This window comes from Mustela nigripes, chromosome 16 (genome assembly GCF_022355385.1).
Source record: "Mustela nigripes isolate SB6536 chromosome 16, MUSNIG.SB6536, whole genome shotgun sequence".
Taxonomy (NCBI): Eukaryota; Metazoa; Chordata; class Mammalia; order Carnivora; family Mustelidae; genus Mustela; species Mustela nigripes.
The window spans coordinates 35,351,425-35,369,118 of record NC_081572.1 but is presented as its reverse complement, the minus strand read 5'-3'; the positions used below and the strand labels follow the sequence as shown (position 1 = coordinate 35,369,118).

General features: G+C 37.5%; 1 protein-coding gene across 2 annotated transcripts in view; it reads right to left on the bottom strand.

Annotated features, from left to right (window-relative positions):
* The window catches only part of USP32 (ubiquitin specific peptidase 32), a 221,581-nt gene that overhangs the window by 84,177 nt on the left and 119,710 nt on the right, over nt 1-17,694 (bottom strand). For both annotated transcript variants that reach the window (XM_059380701.1, XM_059380702.1), the window contains exon 5: nt 17,087-17,246. In XM_059380701.1, the coding sequence (XP_059236684.1) occupies nt 17,087-17,246 (160 nt within the window). The remainder of the gene's footprint in view (nt 1-17,086; nt 17,247-17,694) is intronic.

Here is a 17,694-nt window from a genome sequence, read left to right as displayed (position 1 = left end):
ATGATGTGACTTAGAGGATTACTATTCTTCACTACCAAGTGAGAATAGCCTGGTGGGTGGGTGGCAAGAACAGAAGTGAGATGACCAGTTAGATGTTTAATAAAAGATTTAAAATCATCAATACATGCAATTAAGAAACACTAGACAATCGATTAACAAGCACAGATGGACAATTCATAATAATGGGGAGGGATTTAATTTCACTAAAAATAAAAAAAAATCAGGGGAGCCTTAGTGGCTCAGATGGTTAAGTGTCTGTCTTCGGCTCATGATCTCAGGGTCCTGGGATCGAGCCCCATGTTGGGGTCCTCGCTCAGTGGAGAGTGTGTTTCTACCCTCTGCCTCTGCCTCCCCTACTCATCCTCTCTCTGTCTCTCCCTTTCAAATGAATAAATAAAAAATTTTTTTTAATAATTTAAAAATAAAATAAATCAGTTCAGAAGAAAAATTTAAACACAATCATGCTACTTCTCTGCTTCAAAACTTTTGAACATTCTTCCCGAAGATACTTGCATGGCTACTCCAACAGCTCCTTCAGCTCTTTATTCAAATGTCACATTCCCAGACCATCTGAACTGCACCCAACCTGAAGATACTCCTCCATGCCTTTTCCCTGCTTTACTTTGGTCCCAATATTTATCAATATCTGGCATAAATTACTTGTTCTGTTTGTTGGTTGCCTCCCCCAACTGGAACATATCTTCCTTCAGGTAAGGTCTATGGTCTGTTTTGTTCACTGCGATATTCTAAGCACTCAGAATAAAACCTGGTACATTTTGAACACTCACAGAATATTTTTTTGATGAACAAGAATTATTTGTTGAATCCAGAATATATATATTCAGAATAGTGTTAATTATGATAAAAAATGAAGATTGGTATCAGTAGGGAACCTTGGCCTCCAATAACTTACAAGTTACCTAGGAAGACAAGAACAATGTTCTCTAAATTTCCACTGCTTTGAAAGGACTCGTCCTCTATTCTTTTATAGTTTTAGCACAAATTTAGGGGGAAACTTTTTCATTCATCAACAAGATAATTAAGAGACAGCCAAATCAACATGCATACCTGTACTGTATTTGTGTTAATATTATAGTTATAAGAAGGTGAAGGAAAACATATATTCTACCAACTTTCACAAAATTTTAAGAAAAATATTCCTTTTGCTTATTTTCATGGGGCTTCCAGGACTTAAAGCTAACGTCTCTCTATTTTCCCTTCATACTCCATATTCTGCCCTGATGTTCTCTATACCTGAAACCTAAAAGAGGTTTTTACTTTAAAGATCTAAGAGTGAAATTCTTTTGAAAGTAAAATATAGGGGCGCCTGTGTGGCTCAGTGGATTAAAGCCTCTGCCTTCAGCTCAGGTCATGGTCCCAGGGTCCTGGGATTGAGCCTCAAGTCGGGTTCTCTGCTCAGCCTGGAGCCTGCTTCCTCCTCTCTCTGCCTACCTGTGATCTCTGTCTGTCAAATAAATAAATCAAATCTTAAAAAAAAAAAAAAAAAGTAAGTAAAATATAAAAATAAAAATAAATCTGCACTAGGAATAGAGAAAGTTGTGCACATTATTACACATCATCAGACAGAAGAACTGAGATTTTGAGAAAGACCTTGTTCTAATTAACTCTGAAGCAGAACAGGTACATGGAAATGACTATACCTGCCATAGGTTAAAACAAAAAAAGGCCTTAACAGTATGTACCTGGGGTGAAGTACACTGATTCTAACTTGTCCCCATTTTACAAAGAAGAATGCTCTCTTGGAAATTTTGTAACTTGGCTATCCCTAGAATAGTCTTCTTAATCATCTACAAAATCTAGGAAAAGAGATTCTCAGAATGACAATGAAGTTATCCTGTATTTTGGCATTTAAAAAGAACTAATTACTGATTAATTATTAAAAGTAACTATGAACAACTGAGTTGTAACTGAGTTACAACTGAATGACAAAGTTATAACATGTTTTCAAAAGTTAAAACTAAAAATACTAGTAATACTAATATAATTTTTAAAGATTTTATTTATTTATTTGACAGAGAGAGATCACAAGTGGGCAGAGAGGCAAGCAGAGAGAGAGAGAGGAGAAAGCAGGCTCCCTGCTGAGCAGAGAGCCCGATGCAGAACTCGATCCCAGGACCCTGAAATCATGACCTGAGCCGAAGGCAGAGGCTTAACCCACTGAACCACCCAGGCGCCCCTAATTTAATTTTTAAATTAAAAAAATATATATTTACATGAGAGAGAAAGCAAGCACAAGCAGGAGGAGGGGCAGGGAGAGAGGGAGAAGTAGATTTCCCACTGAGCAGGGACCAGATGCTTGGTCCTAGGAATGAGAGATCATCTTAGCTGAAGTCACGCTTAACTGACTTAGATACCTAAGCGCCAAAATTTTTAAATTTATATTACTTGCTTTCACTAGACTAGTGATATATTTTGTTACATGAAAAATTATTTAAAATATAGGTAATCAAAAAAAGGAAAAAGAAAAAACATATAATTGTATGTTCTCATATAACTATATATATTTGAACATACATGTATTTATTTACTTAAGGATTTATTTGTTTTAGAGAGAGAAAGAGAGAGAAAGAGCATGTGCATGCATAAGACAGAGCTAGACATGAGCATGGGGAGGAAAAAAGGGAGAAGAAGAGAGAGAGTCCCAAGCAGACTCCTTGCTGAGCTCGGGGGCTCGAGCCTACAACCCTGAGATCACGATCTGAGCCAAAATCAAGAGTCTGACACTTAACTGACTGAACCACCCAGTTCAGGCACTCCAGAATGTACATGTATTTAAACTAAATGTCACCTAGGTTGTTTGGGAAGATTATTTCCAATACTTTCATTGTATCATCTATACTACTATAGGATTTCTCAAAGTATAGAAAATCATTGTTCACAGATTCAAATCATCAATGGGCTAAATTTTTTAAAAATTTACATCAAAATCATCAAGACTGAGATACAAAAAAGATAAAATTTTCATACAAGAGTACACATTTCTTCTTAATTAAATACTGAATATACTACATTGTAACCTTCTGATGAATCAATCTTTGAAAGGATCCAATCATTTTGAAACAGGAAATAATTTTTTAAATATGCAGAACTTCTAATGAGCATGTAACTTTCGATTTTTTAAAACAGATTTTTTCAACTTCAAATACCTAGACAACTGAATTTAATAAAATGGAATGTTTAAAAATTTAACTCCTCTCAGTGGGGAATCTGCTTCTCCCTCTGACCCTCCTCCACTCTCATGTGGACACTCTCTTTCTTCCTCTCTCAATAAACAAATAAAACTTCAAAAAAATAAAAATTTAACCATAAGGAGAAAAATCACAGGAGTCTGATAAATTAAGACAGGACTACTGTTTCCTTTTCCAAAGTTAGATATCTGTTCACTCTATTTATAATATATAAAAGAGAACCCTCTTCTGTTTCTGCAGAGAAACAGCTTTCTCAAATTCTAAACTTTCTTCCAAGTAATAGATCTACACATAAAAAATCTGACCCTGAAACAAAACAAGAAAGACAGCAGCCTTGACAGAAACTGTTCTTATTCTGTAATTCTTGGTACTGAGCATATGTTCAATAAGAACTTCTGATTAACTGGTGTCTACACAATACACTAAATTAGAAAATTACATTAACTGCCTTTCAATTTTTTTTTCATTTTTAAAAACTTTATTAATCTCCTTTAAAAACACAATTTCTTTGCTTAAGGAGAAACGTGGAAAGACATATAGAAGATATTTAAAAGAAAAAAAAAATGATCAGGATCAGACAGTCATGGTCAATTAAAACTATGCTTTACAGTTCCCTTTCAAGCTTATGTGATCTGTTCACATTCTGGTTACAGACTACATGCAAGTCATTACCGAATACTTGCCAAAAGCAAGCTAAAGTAAATTATGTGTATTAGTATTACCCAAACATTTTACATGAATTGGCAGCTGAATTCCTGGGAAGAAGGAAGGGAACTAACTTTATTTTCACTTAAGGAAGTTAAAGGTTATGACTGCAGTAATTACTCTACTTGGAATTCCTAGGTCAATCCCAAACTTACACTTTACTAGTTAAATAGGATTGAATTTATCACCCACCTACAGGTATAATTTTTTCTGGTTCACAACAGCAGCACACCATACTCCCAGCATTCTAAACAATTCCTGGCCTACACTTTGGGCCATCCTAATGAAGTCTCACCTTACCAGAGGCTGCAGCTGCAGAAATAGGTCTTTAAGGCCAGAGCTGGATTCTCATTTAAAACAGAACAACAAAAAAAAAAAAACAGGCAAAATATTCAAGTATTTTCAAACAGTAACACAGTTCTTTAACACTGTTGAGGAAGCAACCTGTTCACAAACGCAATGACCTTCTGAGATCTACTTAAAACGGCTATAAGGGCTGTAATCCTTACGTCCTGTACAACCAGATAAGAGGATAATGAAGAAGGGACAAGCAGATTTACTAGGGGTTTATGGTCAAGGAATCACTGAAGTACTTTTTTTCTTATCGAAAGAAGGTGCTAACAGTACCAACTAAAATGTGGCAAGGGAATATAATAATAATGCTAAAATAGAGACAGTATAAATTTAAGTTTGATACGAAAAGAAAAATGATCAAAATGAATTCCATCGCCCTAAAATTAGCCCAAAATACTACATTAATTACCTCAAAATCCAGATTCTACTACTAAAAAGAAATTAGACTTAATAGGCTTATTCATTCTTATGTTACATTTTAAGGAAATCCCAAAAACTCATTCTTGGTTTATTTAGAGAGATATTTTACAAGAAAGAATAAGCACAGGGACACCTGGGTGGCTCAGTCAGCTACGTGTCTGACTCTTGATCTCAGCTCAGGTCTTGATATCAGGAATGGGAGTTCAAGTCCCATGCTGGGCTCCACAGCTGGGCTGGGAGCCTACTTAAAATAACTAAACAACAACAACAACAACAACAACAACAAAAAAAAAGAAGAAGAAGAAGAAGGGAAGGGGAGGGGAGGGAAGAGGAAGAAAGGGCAAGGAAAGGGGAAGGGTGGGGAGAAAGGAAAGGAAGAAAGAAAGAGAAAAGGAAATCAAGAACACACATTTTCTGCCAAAAATATAGCTAAATTATATGAAAATATAATCAACATTAAAGAAAATATCTCATTTTAAAAACACAGTTCTTAAAATCCTAGTTCTTCTACTGCCCATTTCACTATTGGTAAATATACAATCATTCAAGGATCTTGCCTGGATCAAATGAAATTAATTATTGAAGAGATATAAAAAATAATCATTGCAAGTATCTCAAGAGGGGGGGGAAACGGAAATTGGAAAAGTGAATCTGCAAAGACTGCCTGAAGTGAGTCTGAAGGAGATGGAGCACCACAACCACAATAACCACATGACCAACTCCTTTTATCTATAATTACAAGCTACTCATAAAAGATTGGAGAATAACAAAAGTGCATGTCAATAAACTGTCTTCATCCCAGTTTGGCACCGATTAGCCATCTGATCCTGAGAGAGGGTCTTTAACTTCACATAGCCTTCGCTTCCTCATCTTTAGAATACGGATAAAATGAACCTCAGAGAGAGCACGAGGATTAAACAAGATAATATACACAGAGTACACATAGTACCTCCTCCAGTAAGTGCTCAATCTGTACTAATGATGAATTATCAGGAAGAGAAATTAAGAAAACAGTCCGATTTATATACGACCATTAAAAAGAATGAAATATCTAGGGATTAAATTTAATCGAGCAGAGAGGAGACTTATACTCTGAAAACTGGAGGACCTTCTTTAAGTATGATGTCTGGACTCCCTTCTCTTTATTTTCTCTGTATCTATTACAGGTTTTTGGTTTGTGATTACCATGAGATTCATATATGTAACACCCAAATATGTATACAGTAATCTATTTTAAGTTTGTGGTCATGTATGTTCAAATGTATTCTAAACACACGACATTTTTACCATCTGTCCCCACATTTATGTTTTTGATGTCATATTTTATTTTTTATTCTGAGTATCCCTTAACTAATTATTGTAGAAATAGGAGACTTTATTTACTACTTTTTCTTTTCACCTTCATACTAGCATTATAAGCGATTGTACTACTTTTACTATATTTTTGCTTTTACCAGATGTTTTTCTTTCATAATTTTCTTACTTCTAGTCATGGCCTGTTCTTTCCCACTTAAAGAAGTCCCTTTAATGTTTCTTATAAGGCCAGTTTAATGGTGATAATTCCCCTTAACTTTTGTTTGGGAAATCTGGGAAACAATCTGTCCTTTTATTCTGAGTGATAACCTTGCTGGGTAGAGTATTCTTAGTTATAGATTTTTTTCCCTTATAACACACTGAACATATCATGCTTCTCCCTTTTGGCCGGCAAAGTTTTTCTTTCTTTCTTTTTTTTAAAAAGATTTTATTTATTTGACAGAGAGAGAGAGAGAAAGACAGCAGGAAAGGGGAACACAAGCAGGGGGAGTGGGAGAGGGAGAAATAGACCTCCTGCAGGGCAGGGAGCCCCAGGCAGGGCTTGATCCCAGGACCCCAGGATCATGACCCGAGCAGAAGGCAGACACCCAACAACTGAGCCACCCAGGCACCCTGGCCTGCCAAGTTTCTGCTGAAAAATCAGCTCATGGTCTCATGGGGGTTCTCTCGTATTTGCTCTTACTGCTTTTAAGTTTCTCTCTGATCTTTAATTTTTGACATTTAGGCAGGGGGCAGAGGGAGAAAAGCAGACCCCCCCCCCCCCCACTGAGCACAGAGCTTACCACAGGGATTAGTCTCATGACCTTGAAATCATGACCTGAGCCAAAACCAAGAGTGAAATGCTTACCTGTGCCATCCAGGTGCCCCTAATTTTTGACATGTTAATTACTGTCTTTCTTCCTGTGGATCTCTTTGGGTTTATCTTGTTTGGCACTCTGATTCCTGGACCTGAATGTTCTATTTCCTTCCCAAGATTTAAGTTAAGTTTTCCGCTTTTATTTCTTCAAAAATATTTCTCATATTTCTCTCTCCCTTCTCTTTTTCAGACCCCCCATAATGCAAATATTAATATGCCTGATGTTGTCCCAGAAGTCCCTTAAACCATCCTCATTTTTAATCATTCTTTTTCCTTTTTGCCGTTCAGCTTGGGTGGTATCAACCACTCTCTCTTCCAGATTCTGATCCATTTGTCTGCATTATTAATCTGCCACTGATTCCCTTTAGTGTATTTTTCATTTTGGTTATTATATTCCTCACCTCTGAGTGGTCCTTTTTTATATCTTCTAGCTCTTTGTTGATGTTTTCACTGTGTTTATCCATTCTTCACCTCAGTTCGGTGAGCATCTTTATTACTTTTGTCTTTATCAGGTAGATTGTTTATTTCTTTTTCATTAGTTCTTTTTCTGAGGTTTCATCTTGTTTTTTCATTTGGAACATAGTCCTATGTCTCCTCATTCTACCTGTGTTTGTTTCCATGTATGAGATAAGCCACATCTCCTAGTTTTGGAGGAGTGACCTTACGTACAACATATCCTGTGGGGCCCAGAAGCACAATCTCCCTGGTCATCAAAACCAGGTATCTCCTGGTATCCCCTCCAGGGGTATCCCCTCTGTGGGTTGTGTGTGCCTTTCTATTGTGACTGGGCTGTGATGGCTGCAAGTACACTGTTAAGTAGGAGTGTCCCTAGCATGACTGGCTGAAATGACCAGATGCAGCTGCTACCAGCACACTAATGCGTTGGGCTGACTCTCTGGACTGGAAGCCAGTTTGGGGTTGCTGGTCCAGACCATACCCACACATTGCATGCAGAATGGCAGGTCGTCTTGGTGGAGGACACCCAATGGTGCTGTGAGGTAGGAGCCATTTGAGGGGGGTATGTGAGATAAGCTGAGAAGCTGTTTGAGAAAGTCGCCTGCTTGAGGGGGGAAACAATTTAGGGGTGCAGGAATGTTGGGGCATGGTGAGTGGTACTAACAAAGCAGATGGAGAATGTCAGAAATGGTACCTACCAGCACCAGGCCAGCTAGGTGGGAGAGTAAGAAAAATGGCACCTACCTGCATTTCTGTTTCAAGATAAAGTTCCTACAAAGCCCTGCCCCTTCAGCACATGCACTAAAAAAGGCAAATAAATCTTCATATATGACCCAGGAACTTTTCAAACTCCTGCCTCTTGGAGTGAGTGCATCTGTGCACAGACTACTTTTAAGGATAGAATTTCGGGTTTCAACAGCTCTTCTGGAGTCAAGCTATGCTGAGGCCTTTTGGGAGCTCATCTTCCCAGTGCAGGTTCCCAGGGTGGGGATGTCCAATGTGGGGCTTGAAATCCCTTGCTCCCCAGGGAGGACTTCCACATTTGTGATATCCCTTCTGCTTAAGGGTTACCACACTGGGGGTGTCATTCCTGACTGTATCATATCTCTGTGCCCCCTCCTACCTATCTCAAGTGGCTTTTTCTTTATATCTTTAGTTGTGGATTAGCTGTTCTGCTAGTCTTCAGGTCATTCTGAGAAAGAGTAGTTCTATATGTAGTTGCAGTTTTGGTGTGTCTATGAGAGGAGGTAAGCCCACAATCTTTCTACTCTACCATCTTAATCTTCTTCAGATCTCATCATAGGTATTTAAATAGCAAATCATGATAGAAAAATGTAACAGCCCTAATAAAAATTTTATTAAGATCTACTCAAATATTAAAAATTTAACTTTGTGCTAAAGTTCCAATTCACTTTCTTAAATTAAAAAAAAGGTAACAATAATTTGGAATTTGCAGTTCTGAAAAATGTACTTGCCATGACAAAATCTAAAATCTTGTATAAATCAGATCAGTTAATTATTCTAACTCTGTATTGAATACAAATAGCTCCCCAGTTTCCTTTGTGATTTGCATAAAAGAGAACAGCATTTGATTAAATATGGAAGTGTGTTCAATTTACTGTGACTTCAAATTTTACTTTATAATTGTATGTGCAAAAGTGATTAAAGGCATCTACACTCTAATATAAATGTTATTTACAAGTGAAAATTTTTAATTCCTTTTTGTTTCCTAGATACCTTGGCTCATTACACATATTTAAAAGGAATCACTGATGCTTTAAAATAAATATTTTCTGTCTACTTACAAATCAGTTAATAACACTCTACTTTTTATCACAAGTTTCCACATTCAGGATACATTATTTGAAAAGTTTAATGTGCCAAATATTCTTCAAGTAGGAGAGCTGGCAAAGAATTCAATTGCAAGTTGCTTACCCAGAAAATGAGAATTTATAGATACTATGATGAACCATAGCTATCAGAATGTAAATCTACCCATGTCAGAATGTATAAATGAAATTTAGCAGTAATTCTGACTTTGTGATAATGACTTCACAGTAAGGGGTGCCTAGGTGGCTCAGTGGATTAAAGCCTCTACCTTCGGCTCAGGTCACCATCCCAGAGTCCTGGGATAGAGTCTCACATCGGGCTCGCTCTTGGCTCCATGGGGAGCCTGCTTCCCTCTCTCTCTCTCTCTGCCTGCCTCTCTGCCTACTTGTGATCTCTAAATAAATAATTTAAATAAATTAAATAATTTAAATAAATCTTTAAATTAAAAGAAAAAAAGAAAAAGAAAAAAAAGACTTCATAGTAAGCCGCATGAAGAAAGTAGCTATCTGGTGAAGCCCTTACCCACTGAGTTGTCTGTTCCACTGGTTTATGTTGGTTCTTTGTTTCTATGAATTGTAAAATTAAAAAAAACTTAGAAGAAAAAGACTTTCTTCCCACAGATGTGGATGAGTTCATTTTAATACCGATCTACAACCCTCTATTATAAAATTACTGGCTTCTAAAACAATTACTCCCTGGAGATAATGGGGTGAAGCTCACTGACATTTGCAAGTGAAGTGTTCAGTGATACAAGAGGATGCATAGTCATCGTAAAGCACCAATTCCAGAACAGGCACCGAGCTGAGTCCTTTAAAATAAGTATTATGTCATGTCCGCCTAAAGGGTAGAACAACATGCCACCCCCAATATGTCACTTTGGCATAAGGATTCTATTGAGTTGAAAGTAACTGAGAAGAAACAGGTAAGAGAAAAGCTCTCTGCAAACTACCCCGCCCCCCATTTACTTAATTTGTAAAAGCGTCCTCCCTGCCCCTTTATCAGGAAGGACAGAAGTAATCACCAGAGACTAGTCTAGATCCTTACCAACATGGAGATTGCACTAGATAAATGAATCTACATAACAGATCTTACTAAGCAGCCCTACCTACTACTCGTTTCTCCAAAAATTTGCCTTCCTATAATTTGCCACCTCTAGAAGCTCAAAGTCAATGCCTGGCATGTCTTTATATGAATGTTTCCCTTTGTCTTGTCCCTTCTCTACAAAATTACTGGTCTTTGCCAAGATGCAATATAAATTCAAATTCTAACCACCTGTTTCAGTTCTTCACAATGAATACTCCCATGCATAAGCTATGTTAATAAACTTATGTTTTTTGCTTATTACCCACCTTTTGTCAGTCTAATTTAAAGGGCCCCAGCCAATGAACCCAAGATGGGTAGAGGAAAGAAGTTTTCCTCCCCTACATGCCATGAACTTAACTGTAACATTTTCCCTTCTTTCCAGAGGAGGAAAAAGAAGTTCAGGGAGATTAAATAAATTTCCCACACTTACATAAGTGATAGGGCCAGTGTCTGACTCAGAGTCTGAAGAACTCCTAAACATCCTATCAGTATTTCTCAAAATGTAGTTCATGGTCCACCTACGTGAGAATTACTTTAGATGTCTATTCAAGTACATAGTCCTAAGGCCCACTGAATAACAATTATTACCACAGAACCAGGAACCTGCACTTTTAATACCTTCTCCAAAATAATTCTAATGCTCAATAAAGACTGGTAACTACCAATATACCATAGTAGCTTTATATTTGATTAATTTTTTTATTTTGATGTATTCCTCTTATAAGACACAAGGATATGACAAAATTCAACTAAGATGCCAGCAATTTAAAATGTTATAAATAACTGAAAAAATTTAAAGCATACCATTTCTCCAGGCTTTTACCATACACTACTTATTTCTATGGCCACCAGGGAAATCAATGGGCACACTACAGGGGCAGATAAAATAATTAGTTCAGATAATAATTCCCTCCTATTTATAGTAAGCTGATCCTCCATGTGCCTTAATGCTAATCAATTTTGTATTTCATATCATTTATCGAAGAGTTTCAGAAGGAAGATCTTAGAACCAACTTCGTACCTTTCAGCAGTTATATTTATAAATATTATAATTCATTCCCCCCCAAATATGGCATGTCTTTATATGAATGTTCAGATACTATGAGACTTTTGAACCTTTTAAAAAAAAAAATCCGTTTATTTGAGAGAGAGCAAGAGAAAGAACACGGTGGGGGGGGGGCAGGGAAAAGCAGACTCCCTGTTGAACAGGGAGCCCTACATGGGGCTCCATCCCAGGACCCTAGGATCACCAGGACTCAGGATCATGATGTGAGCCACAAAGGCAGTCACTTAATCGACTGAGCCACCCAGGCGCCTGAAACTGCTGAACCTTATTCAAACATGATGCTGGCCTTTCTCCTTGTCATAGGTTTAGTGCTATAATCCTAAAATAGCATATACCCCCGCTCACTTCTGGGGAAATCAAACATGTAAATCACACTTAGAAAGGAGACTGTTAGTGACTGAAAATTTTTCAATACTGGCCAGTCCAATAACATGCATTTAGTCCATTGTACTACGAACTCAAAGATGAAATGGACAAGAACCTTGTCCTCCAAGGACTTGTAACTTCTGGGGGGGGGGGGATCAAAGCCATTTTCAAATGTCTCTAAGGTAAGGCAAAAAGCATCTTAATTGCTTTAATTAAATGTAAAATGTGCAAGAATGCAAATGGAAAGTAATTAATTCAAACTGAAGAAAATGGAGAAAGCATGAAGAAAAAGAAAGCATACGAACTGGGCTTTGAGGACAATGTATTTCAATTGTCAAGGGCTGAAAGATGAAATACAATCTTAATTGAAGGAATATTAGGAGTGATGTATAGGGTAGCTGTAAAAGCTCATGGGGGTATAGTTATGGAAGACTGAGCAGTGCTCTGGGGATGAAGCACAGAACATATGTAAGGAAAAATGAATACGGATAATTAAGAATAGGAAACTAAGAGACTTTAGAGCCACACTAAGAAGTCTATACTTTGTTCTATAGAACATTAAGACTCCTCAAAGATTCTGGAGCAGGGAGAGTTTATATTTTTTAATGTAAACTAAACAACAACAAACAAAACAAATTTGTCCTTTATTCTTTCCTAGCATTAACATATAGTCAGATAAATAAGGACAAATATTGCAATGATGGCAACAGGAAAGAAAGATGTAAGAAATATGGCTAAGACTGATAGGATCTAATGTGAAGCCTGACAAGGAAAAGTCAAAATTAATCTCAAATTGGATGACTGGAATTACAAATACTATTAACCACGACAGAAGAGACAGGAGGAAGAACACATTGTTTGCTTTCCAAACCTTTAGGTGGGTTGAAAGCAAGAAAACGTGAATCTGATTTTACATATATAGAATATACGTCGTTTTAAAAAGGAACAACAGGGGCACCCGGTGGTTTAACTGGTTAAGTGTCTGTCTTGATCTGAGCTCTGGTAAGAGTAAGAGTAAGAAATGAAAAGAAAAAGAATAAGAAAAACAAAACAAAACAAAACAAAAAAACCAGTAGGCCCCAAATGGAGTCACCTGTGCTGAGTCTCGCGCAGCAAACAAAGATTTAATATCTAATCTAACTGTAGTTTCAGCCTCTCCCAGAAATTTGACCTTTAACCAGTCAATCTGGAATTACCTCATCAGCACCAATAAAGTATTCTGCCTGACAGACCCCTGCCATTCCCCCAAAAGAAGATGACCTTGCCTGAAACAATCTAACAATCCACTCTGTTTTAGAAACTCCATCCTCCTATCCCTACTCTCGCTTCCTTCTGCCTATAAAGGCCTTTCATTTTTTTTTACAATTCCTCAGAGCTCCTATTTGCTAGACGGGATACTGCTGAGCTCATGATTTGAATAAAGCCAATTTGATCTTCAAGTTTACTCAGCTGAATCTTGCCTTCCACTAATATTCAGGAGACACTGATTAAAATGATATAGAGTTTGAGATAAGCAAGACCAGAAAACTTCATCAATCACCTGCAGGGGCACCTGAGTGGCTCACTGGGTTAAAGCCTCTGCCTTTGGCTCAGGTCATGATCCCAAGGCCCTGGAATCGAGCCCCGCATCAGGCTCTCTGCTCAGCGGGGAGCCTGCTCCCTCCTCTCTCTGCCTGCCTCTCTGCCTACTTGTGATCTCTGTCTGTCAAATAAATAAAATCTTAAAAAAAAAAAAAAAAAGTATCACCCACAGAGATATGATGGATAGGCAAAGCAATGGAAATGGCTGTAGTGAAACAAAAGCATGCACATCATCTAAGAAGAAAATAGGGCCAAAGGTGAACCCATGAGAAATAACTTACATTTAAATGGTAGAAGAAAAAGGAGAGCAGTAAAGAAAACTCAAAAAAAAAACCAAAACAAAACAAAAAAAAAACCCCACAAACAAAACAGAACCCAAACAATAACAAAAGCGAGGAAACTACAATGTTTCAAAAGCCAAAAAAGAGAATTTCATGAAAACTGAATGGTCAATAGTGCTAAAATGCTGCAGTGAGATATGAGTAGATACAATGACCCTAGGAAGAAATCACTCAGTTTAGAAATTAGAAGGCCATTATTACAGGTAAAACAATGCATCTACATTAATATTTGCTTTAAATAATTCAAGATAGATATTTTTAACAAGGCAAAGGAATTATAACTTTCAAACACTATTAAAAATTCAAGAAATCTTCCCAAATGATAAAAAGCTAAATAGAAAAGATCACTTTCAAATAAAAATGGAACCACATAATGGGATAACATTTTTAACATTTTGAAAATTATTCTGACTGAATTTAAGTAAATCTGTAATCCGTAATACTACAGTGCTTTCCAAAATAAGGAATAAGCAGCATTTGCATCTGCAAAGTATGTCAGACCTAATTTAACCTCAAGAAACTGACAAAAAGGGGGTCCCCGGGTGGCTCAGTGGGTTAAAGCCTCTGCCTTTGGCTCAGGTCATGACCCTGATCCCAGAGTCCTGGGATCAAGCCCCACATCAGGGAAATCTCTGCTCAGCAGGGAGCCTGCTTCCCTTCCTCTCTCTCTGCCTTCCTCTCTCTCTGCCTTCCTCTCTGCCTTCTTATGATCTCTGTCTGTCAAATAAATAAATTTTAAAAAAAGAAAGAAAGAAAAGAAACTGACAAAAAGACTTTCTCCTTGACCACACTTTAGTCCTGCTTCTTTGAGGCCTCCTTTCTACTGGGCCTCCAACTTGGCCCCCATCCAGTCTTTTCAGATCCAGTCTTAGCAAAGAATCCTGCCAAGTTGTCTGCCTACCCTTGATATCTGATCAAGTTCCTCAAACCCCACCTTTGATGTGTAAGTTCTTGGCTTGCCTTTAGGAAGAATTCCCCTTACCCTTGACATCTCCTCTGACCACCTCACCTCACTCCCTGGCTACAGCTCCTTATCTGTCCCTGTTTTGACCCATCTCTCTCTAGACTACTAGAGAGACTACAGACTACTGTAGAAGTCTTGGATTTAAGTCTTCCTTATTACTTTAACAAGTGTCAGAATAATTTTTTCTTTAACACAAATCATTAAAGGGGAGTACTCACACTCTTAGCCAGTATTAACAGAAAAATAATTTACCATACAATCAAATATGAAACCAAAAGTTCGGCAAAATATACATAATACTAACAATTTAAATATTAACGTTAAGTTAGAGCTTACTGTGAGTGTAAAAAAAAAAAAGTCCCTAATTTTTTATGCAAAACAATTTTTTTAAAGAGGCTTCCTATCAAAAGTAAAGACAAGGGCACAGAAAAGTAGTAAAATCAAGTTCATTGTCTATTCATGCCAGAATCTGTTGGAACTTCTGGTAAGAATGGAATGAAAATGGGCAGAAAAGTAGCTGCTGTATAATTAATAACCAGTCCTAAGTTCCATAAAGCAACAGATAAAACAGTACTTGACACCCAAGGTACTCTATTCAGTCAACAAATACTTATTTTTAAGGCTTGGCACAGAGGGAGAGAGAGGAAAGAATAATATAGATTCTATGATTTAAGAGAGATGACATGTATACAGGCTCCCCACTGGGCATGGAACCTGCTCAGTAGTCTCTCTCTCCTTCTCCCTCTGCCCCTTCCTCACCCTGCATGGAACCTGCTCAGCAGTCTCTCTCTCCTTCTCCCTCTGCCCCTTCCTCACCCCCACTCTCACTGTGTCTTTCTCTAAAAAAAGAGAGATGACATGTGCACATAAATAGAATGCTATAAATAATTATAATAAAAGGTGGAAATTGGTAAGCTCATCCAAGAAGGGTACAAAAAAGGTGTTATGATAGTTCAGAGGAATGACAGATGATTTCCCACAGGAGGGAAAGAAAAGGTTTCATGGAAACAAAGGGGCATGTGATTTAAGTCTTCAAAGATGACTAGGATTTATGGAGAGAAGGAAAGGAAAAAGAATTCCAGTATTAAGAAACAGCATTAGCAAAAGCCCAGTGCAGGTATTTTTCTGTACCTACAAGAAAGAACAGTAGAAATTAACACTTAAGGCCTATATAGTAGTGGGTTCAATGATATCCCTCAAAAATTCATGACCACCTGGAACCTCAGAATATGACCTTATTTGGAAATAGGGTCTTTGTAGATGTAATGAATTCAGCACCCTGAATTTAGGCTGGGGCCTAAATCCAGTAACCAGTGTCCTTATAAGAAAAGGTGAGGACACAGAGAGATACAGAGAAGGCCACTGGAAGATGGGGGCAGAAAGTAAAGTTAAATGACCGCAAGCAAAACTTGGGGTCACCAGAAGCTGGGAGAGTCAAGGAAGGATTCTTCCCTGGGCCTTCAGAGGAACGTGTTACCACCTTGATTTCAGTTTCCAGAACTGAGCTAATTTGTTAGAATAACTTTAGGAAACTAATACCACTTGGTTATGGACAATAAGTAGAGCGCTATTATGAAATAGTGTGAAATTGGTTTCTGCCCCCGGCTCCCGGCAATATTTGGTCTTTGACCAAACTCTTTTAACTTCCTGAGTGACAAGGTTTCTGACAAAGTCGTCCTAAATCCCTTGTAACTTCCTAGGTGATAGCAGTCTTTCATTATAATGCTTGTGGTGACTCTTGGTGGGCTTCTGGAATGGGGCTGGTGACCAGAAAGGCCAAGCCATAATTAGAAACTTGGAACTTTCAGCCCTACTAGAGACTGGAAATAGAGTTAATAACTGATCATACCTATATGTGATAAGGCCTCCATAAAAATTCCAGAAGTATGGGTTTTGGAGAGCTTCTGGATTGATGAACATCAACATCCATGCCAGAAGGACTGACGCATCCCAGCTCCGGTGCCTGGGACCCTTCCAAACTTGCCCTATGTATCTCTTCATCTGGCTGTTCATCTGTATTGTTTTAACACAATCCTTCTTATATATATTAAGTCAGTAAACATAAACTGTTTTCCTGAGTTTTATGAGCTCTTCTACCAAATTATCCAACCCAAGGAGGGAGATCATCTCATTTAGAGCTGGTTGATCAGAAGCACTGGCAACAACCAAGATTTGTGATTGGCCTCTGATGTGGGCAGCAGATAGACTGAGCCCTAAATCTGTGTGGTCTGTGCTCACTCCCAGGTAGACAGTATGTAAGAACTGAACTGAACTGTAGAACATCCACTGGTATCTACAGAGCATTGGTGAATTGCTTTGTGTGGGGGAAACTCCCACACATATGAAGCACAAAAGTATTTGGTGAGTAGAGAAAAAGAGTTTTCCTTTTCAGCTATGTACCAAGTGTTCCAGTACTTTATTTTTTACACTTTGGAAGAAAAAAACCACTGACAATAAAATTCTCCTTACTAGGCATATTGTCATATAACCAGGCAACTGTATTAAAAAGTGAATAGAAAACAACAAAATGCCATTACTTACAATGTGTGACTCCAGCTAGAGTTTGGTAGAAAGTGGGAGTATCACTATCATCAGTGAGGGTCACATAAACACCTCCAGATAGTAGCCAACGAGAGAAGGTAAAAGCATCTTTGTTTAGAAGAAGCCAATTTCTAAACTTTTCATAGTTTACCTTTTCACCCTAAAAGGAAAAAATACAAACCCATAGATTTAGTCAAATTTTACCGTATCTTGCTTAGAACTTGCACAACCTGAAATTTACAATTCATTGACATTTACCTTTCTACTATCTACAAAGGAATGATTAATCTAAATAACACTACAGATTGTATACCTGGAAATCAAAGTGCTTTCAAAAATACCTGTACTTAAGAACTTCTATTTCCATAAAATCTATTTGCTAATTGTAAATTATTTTATCAATTCATTAAAGCAGTGCATTGTTACTAATAAGCCATATTTTATTTACTAAGGTATATCCTGAAATCCATAAGCTGCATTTTTTCCTATATTTAAGAAGGCTAATTTTTTACTTGCCTTATCCCTCTTCTTCAGCACCTGAATCTGTCATAAGTAGCATTTTTAATTAAGTATGTGTGGTATTCAAATGCTCTTTTAAATTTCCAGGG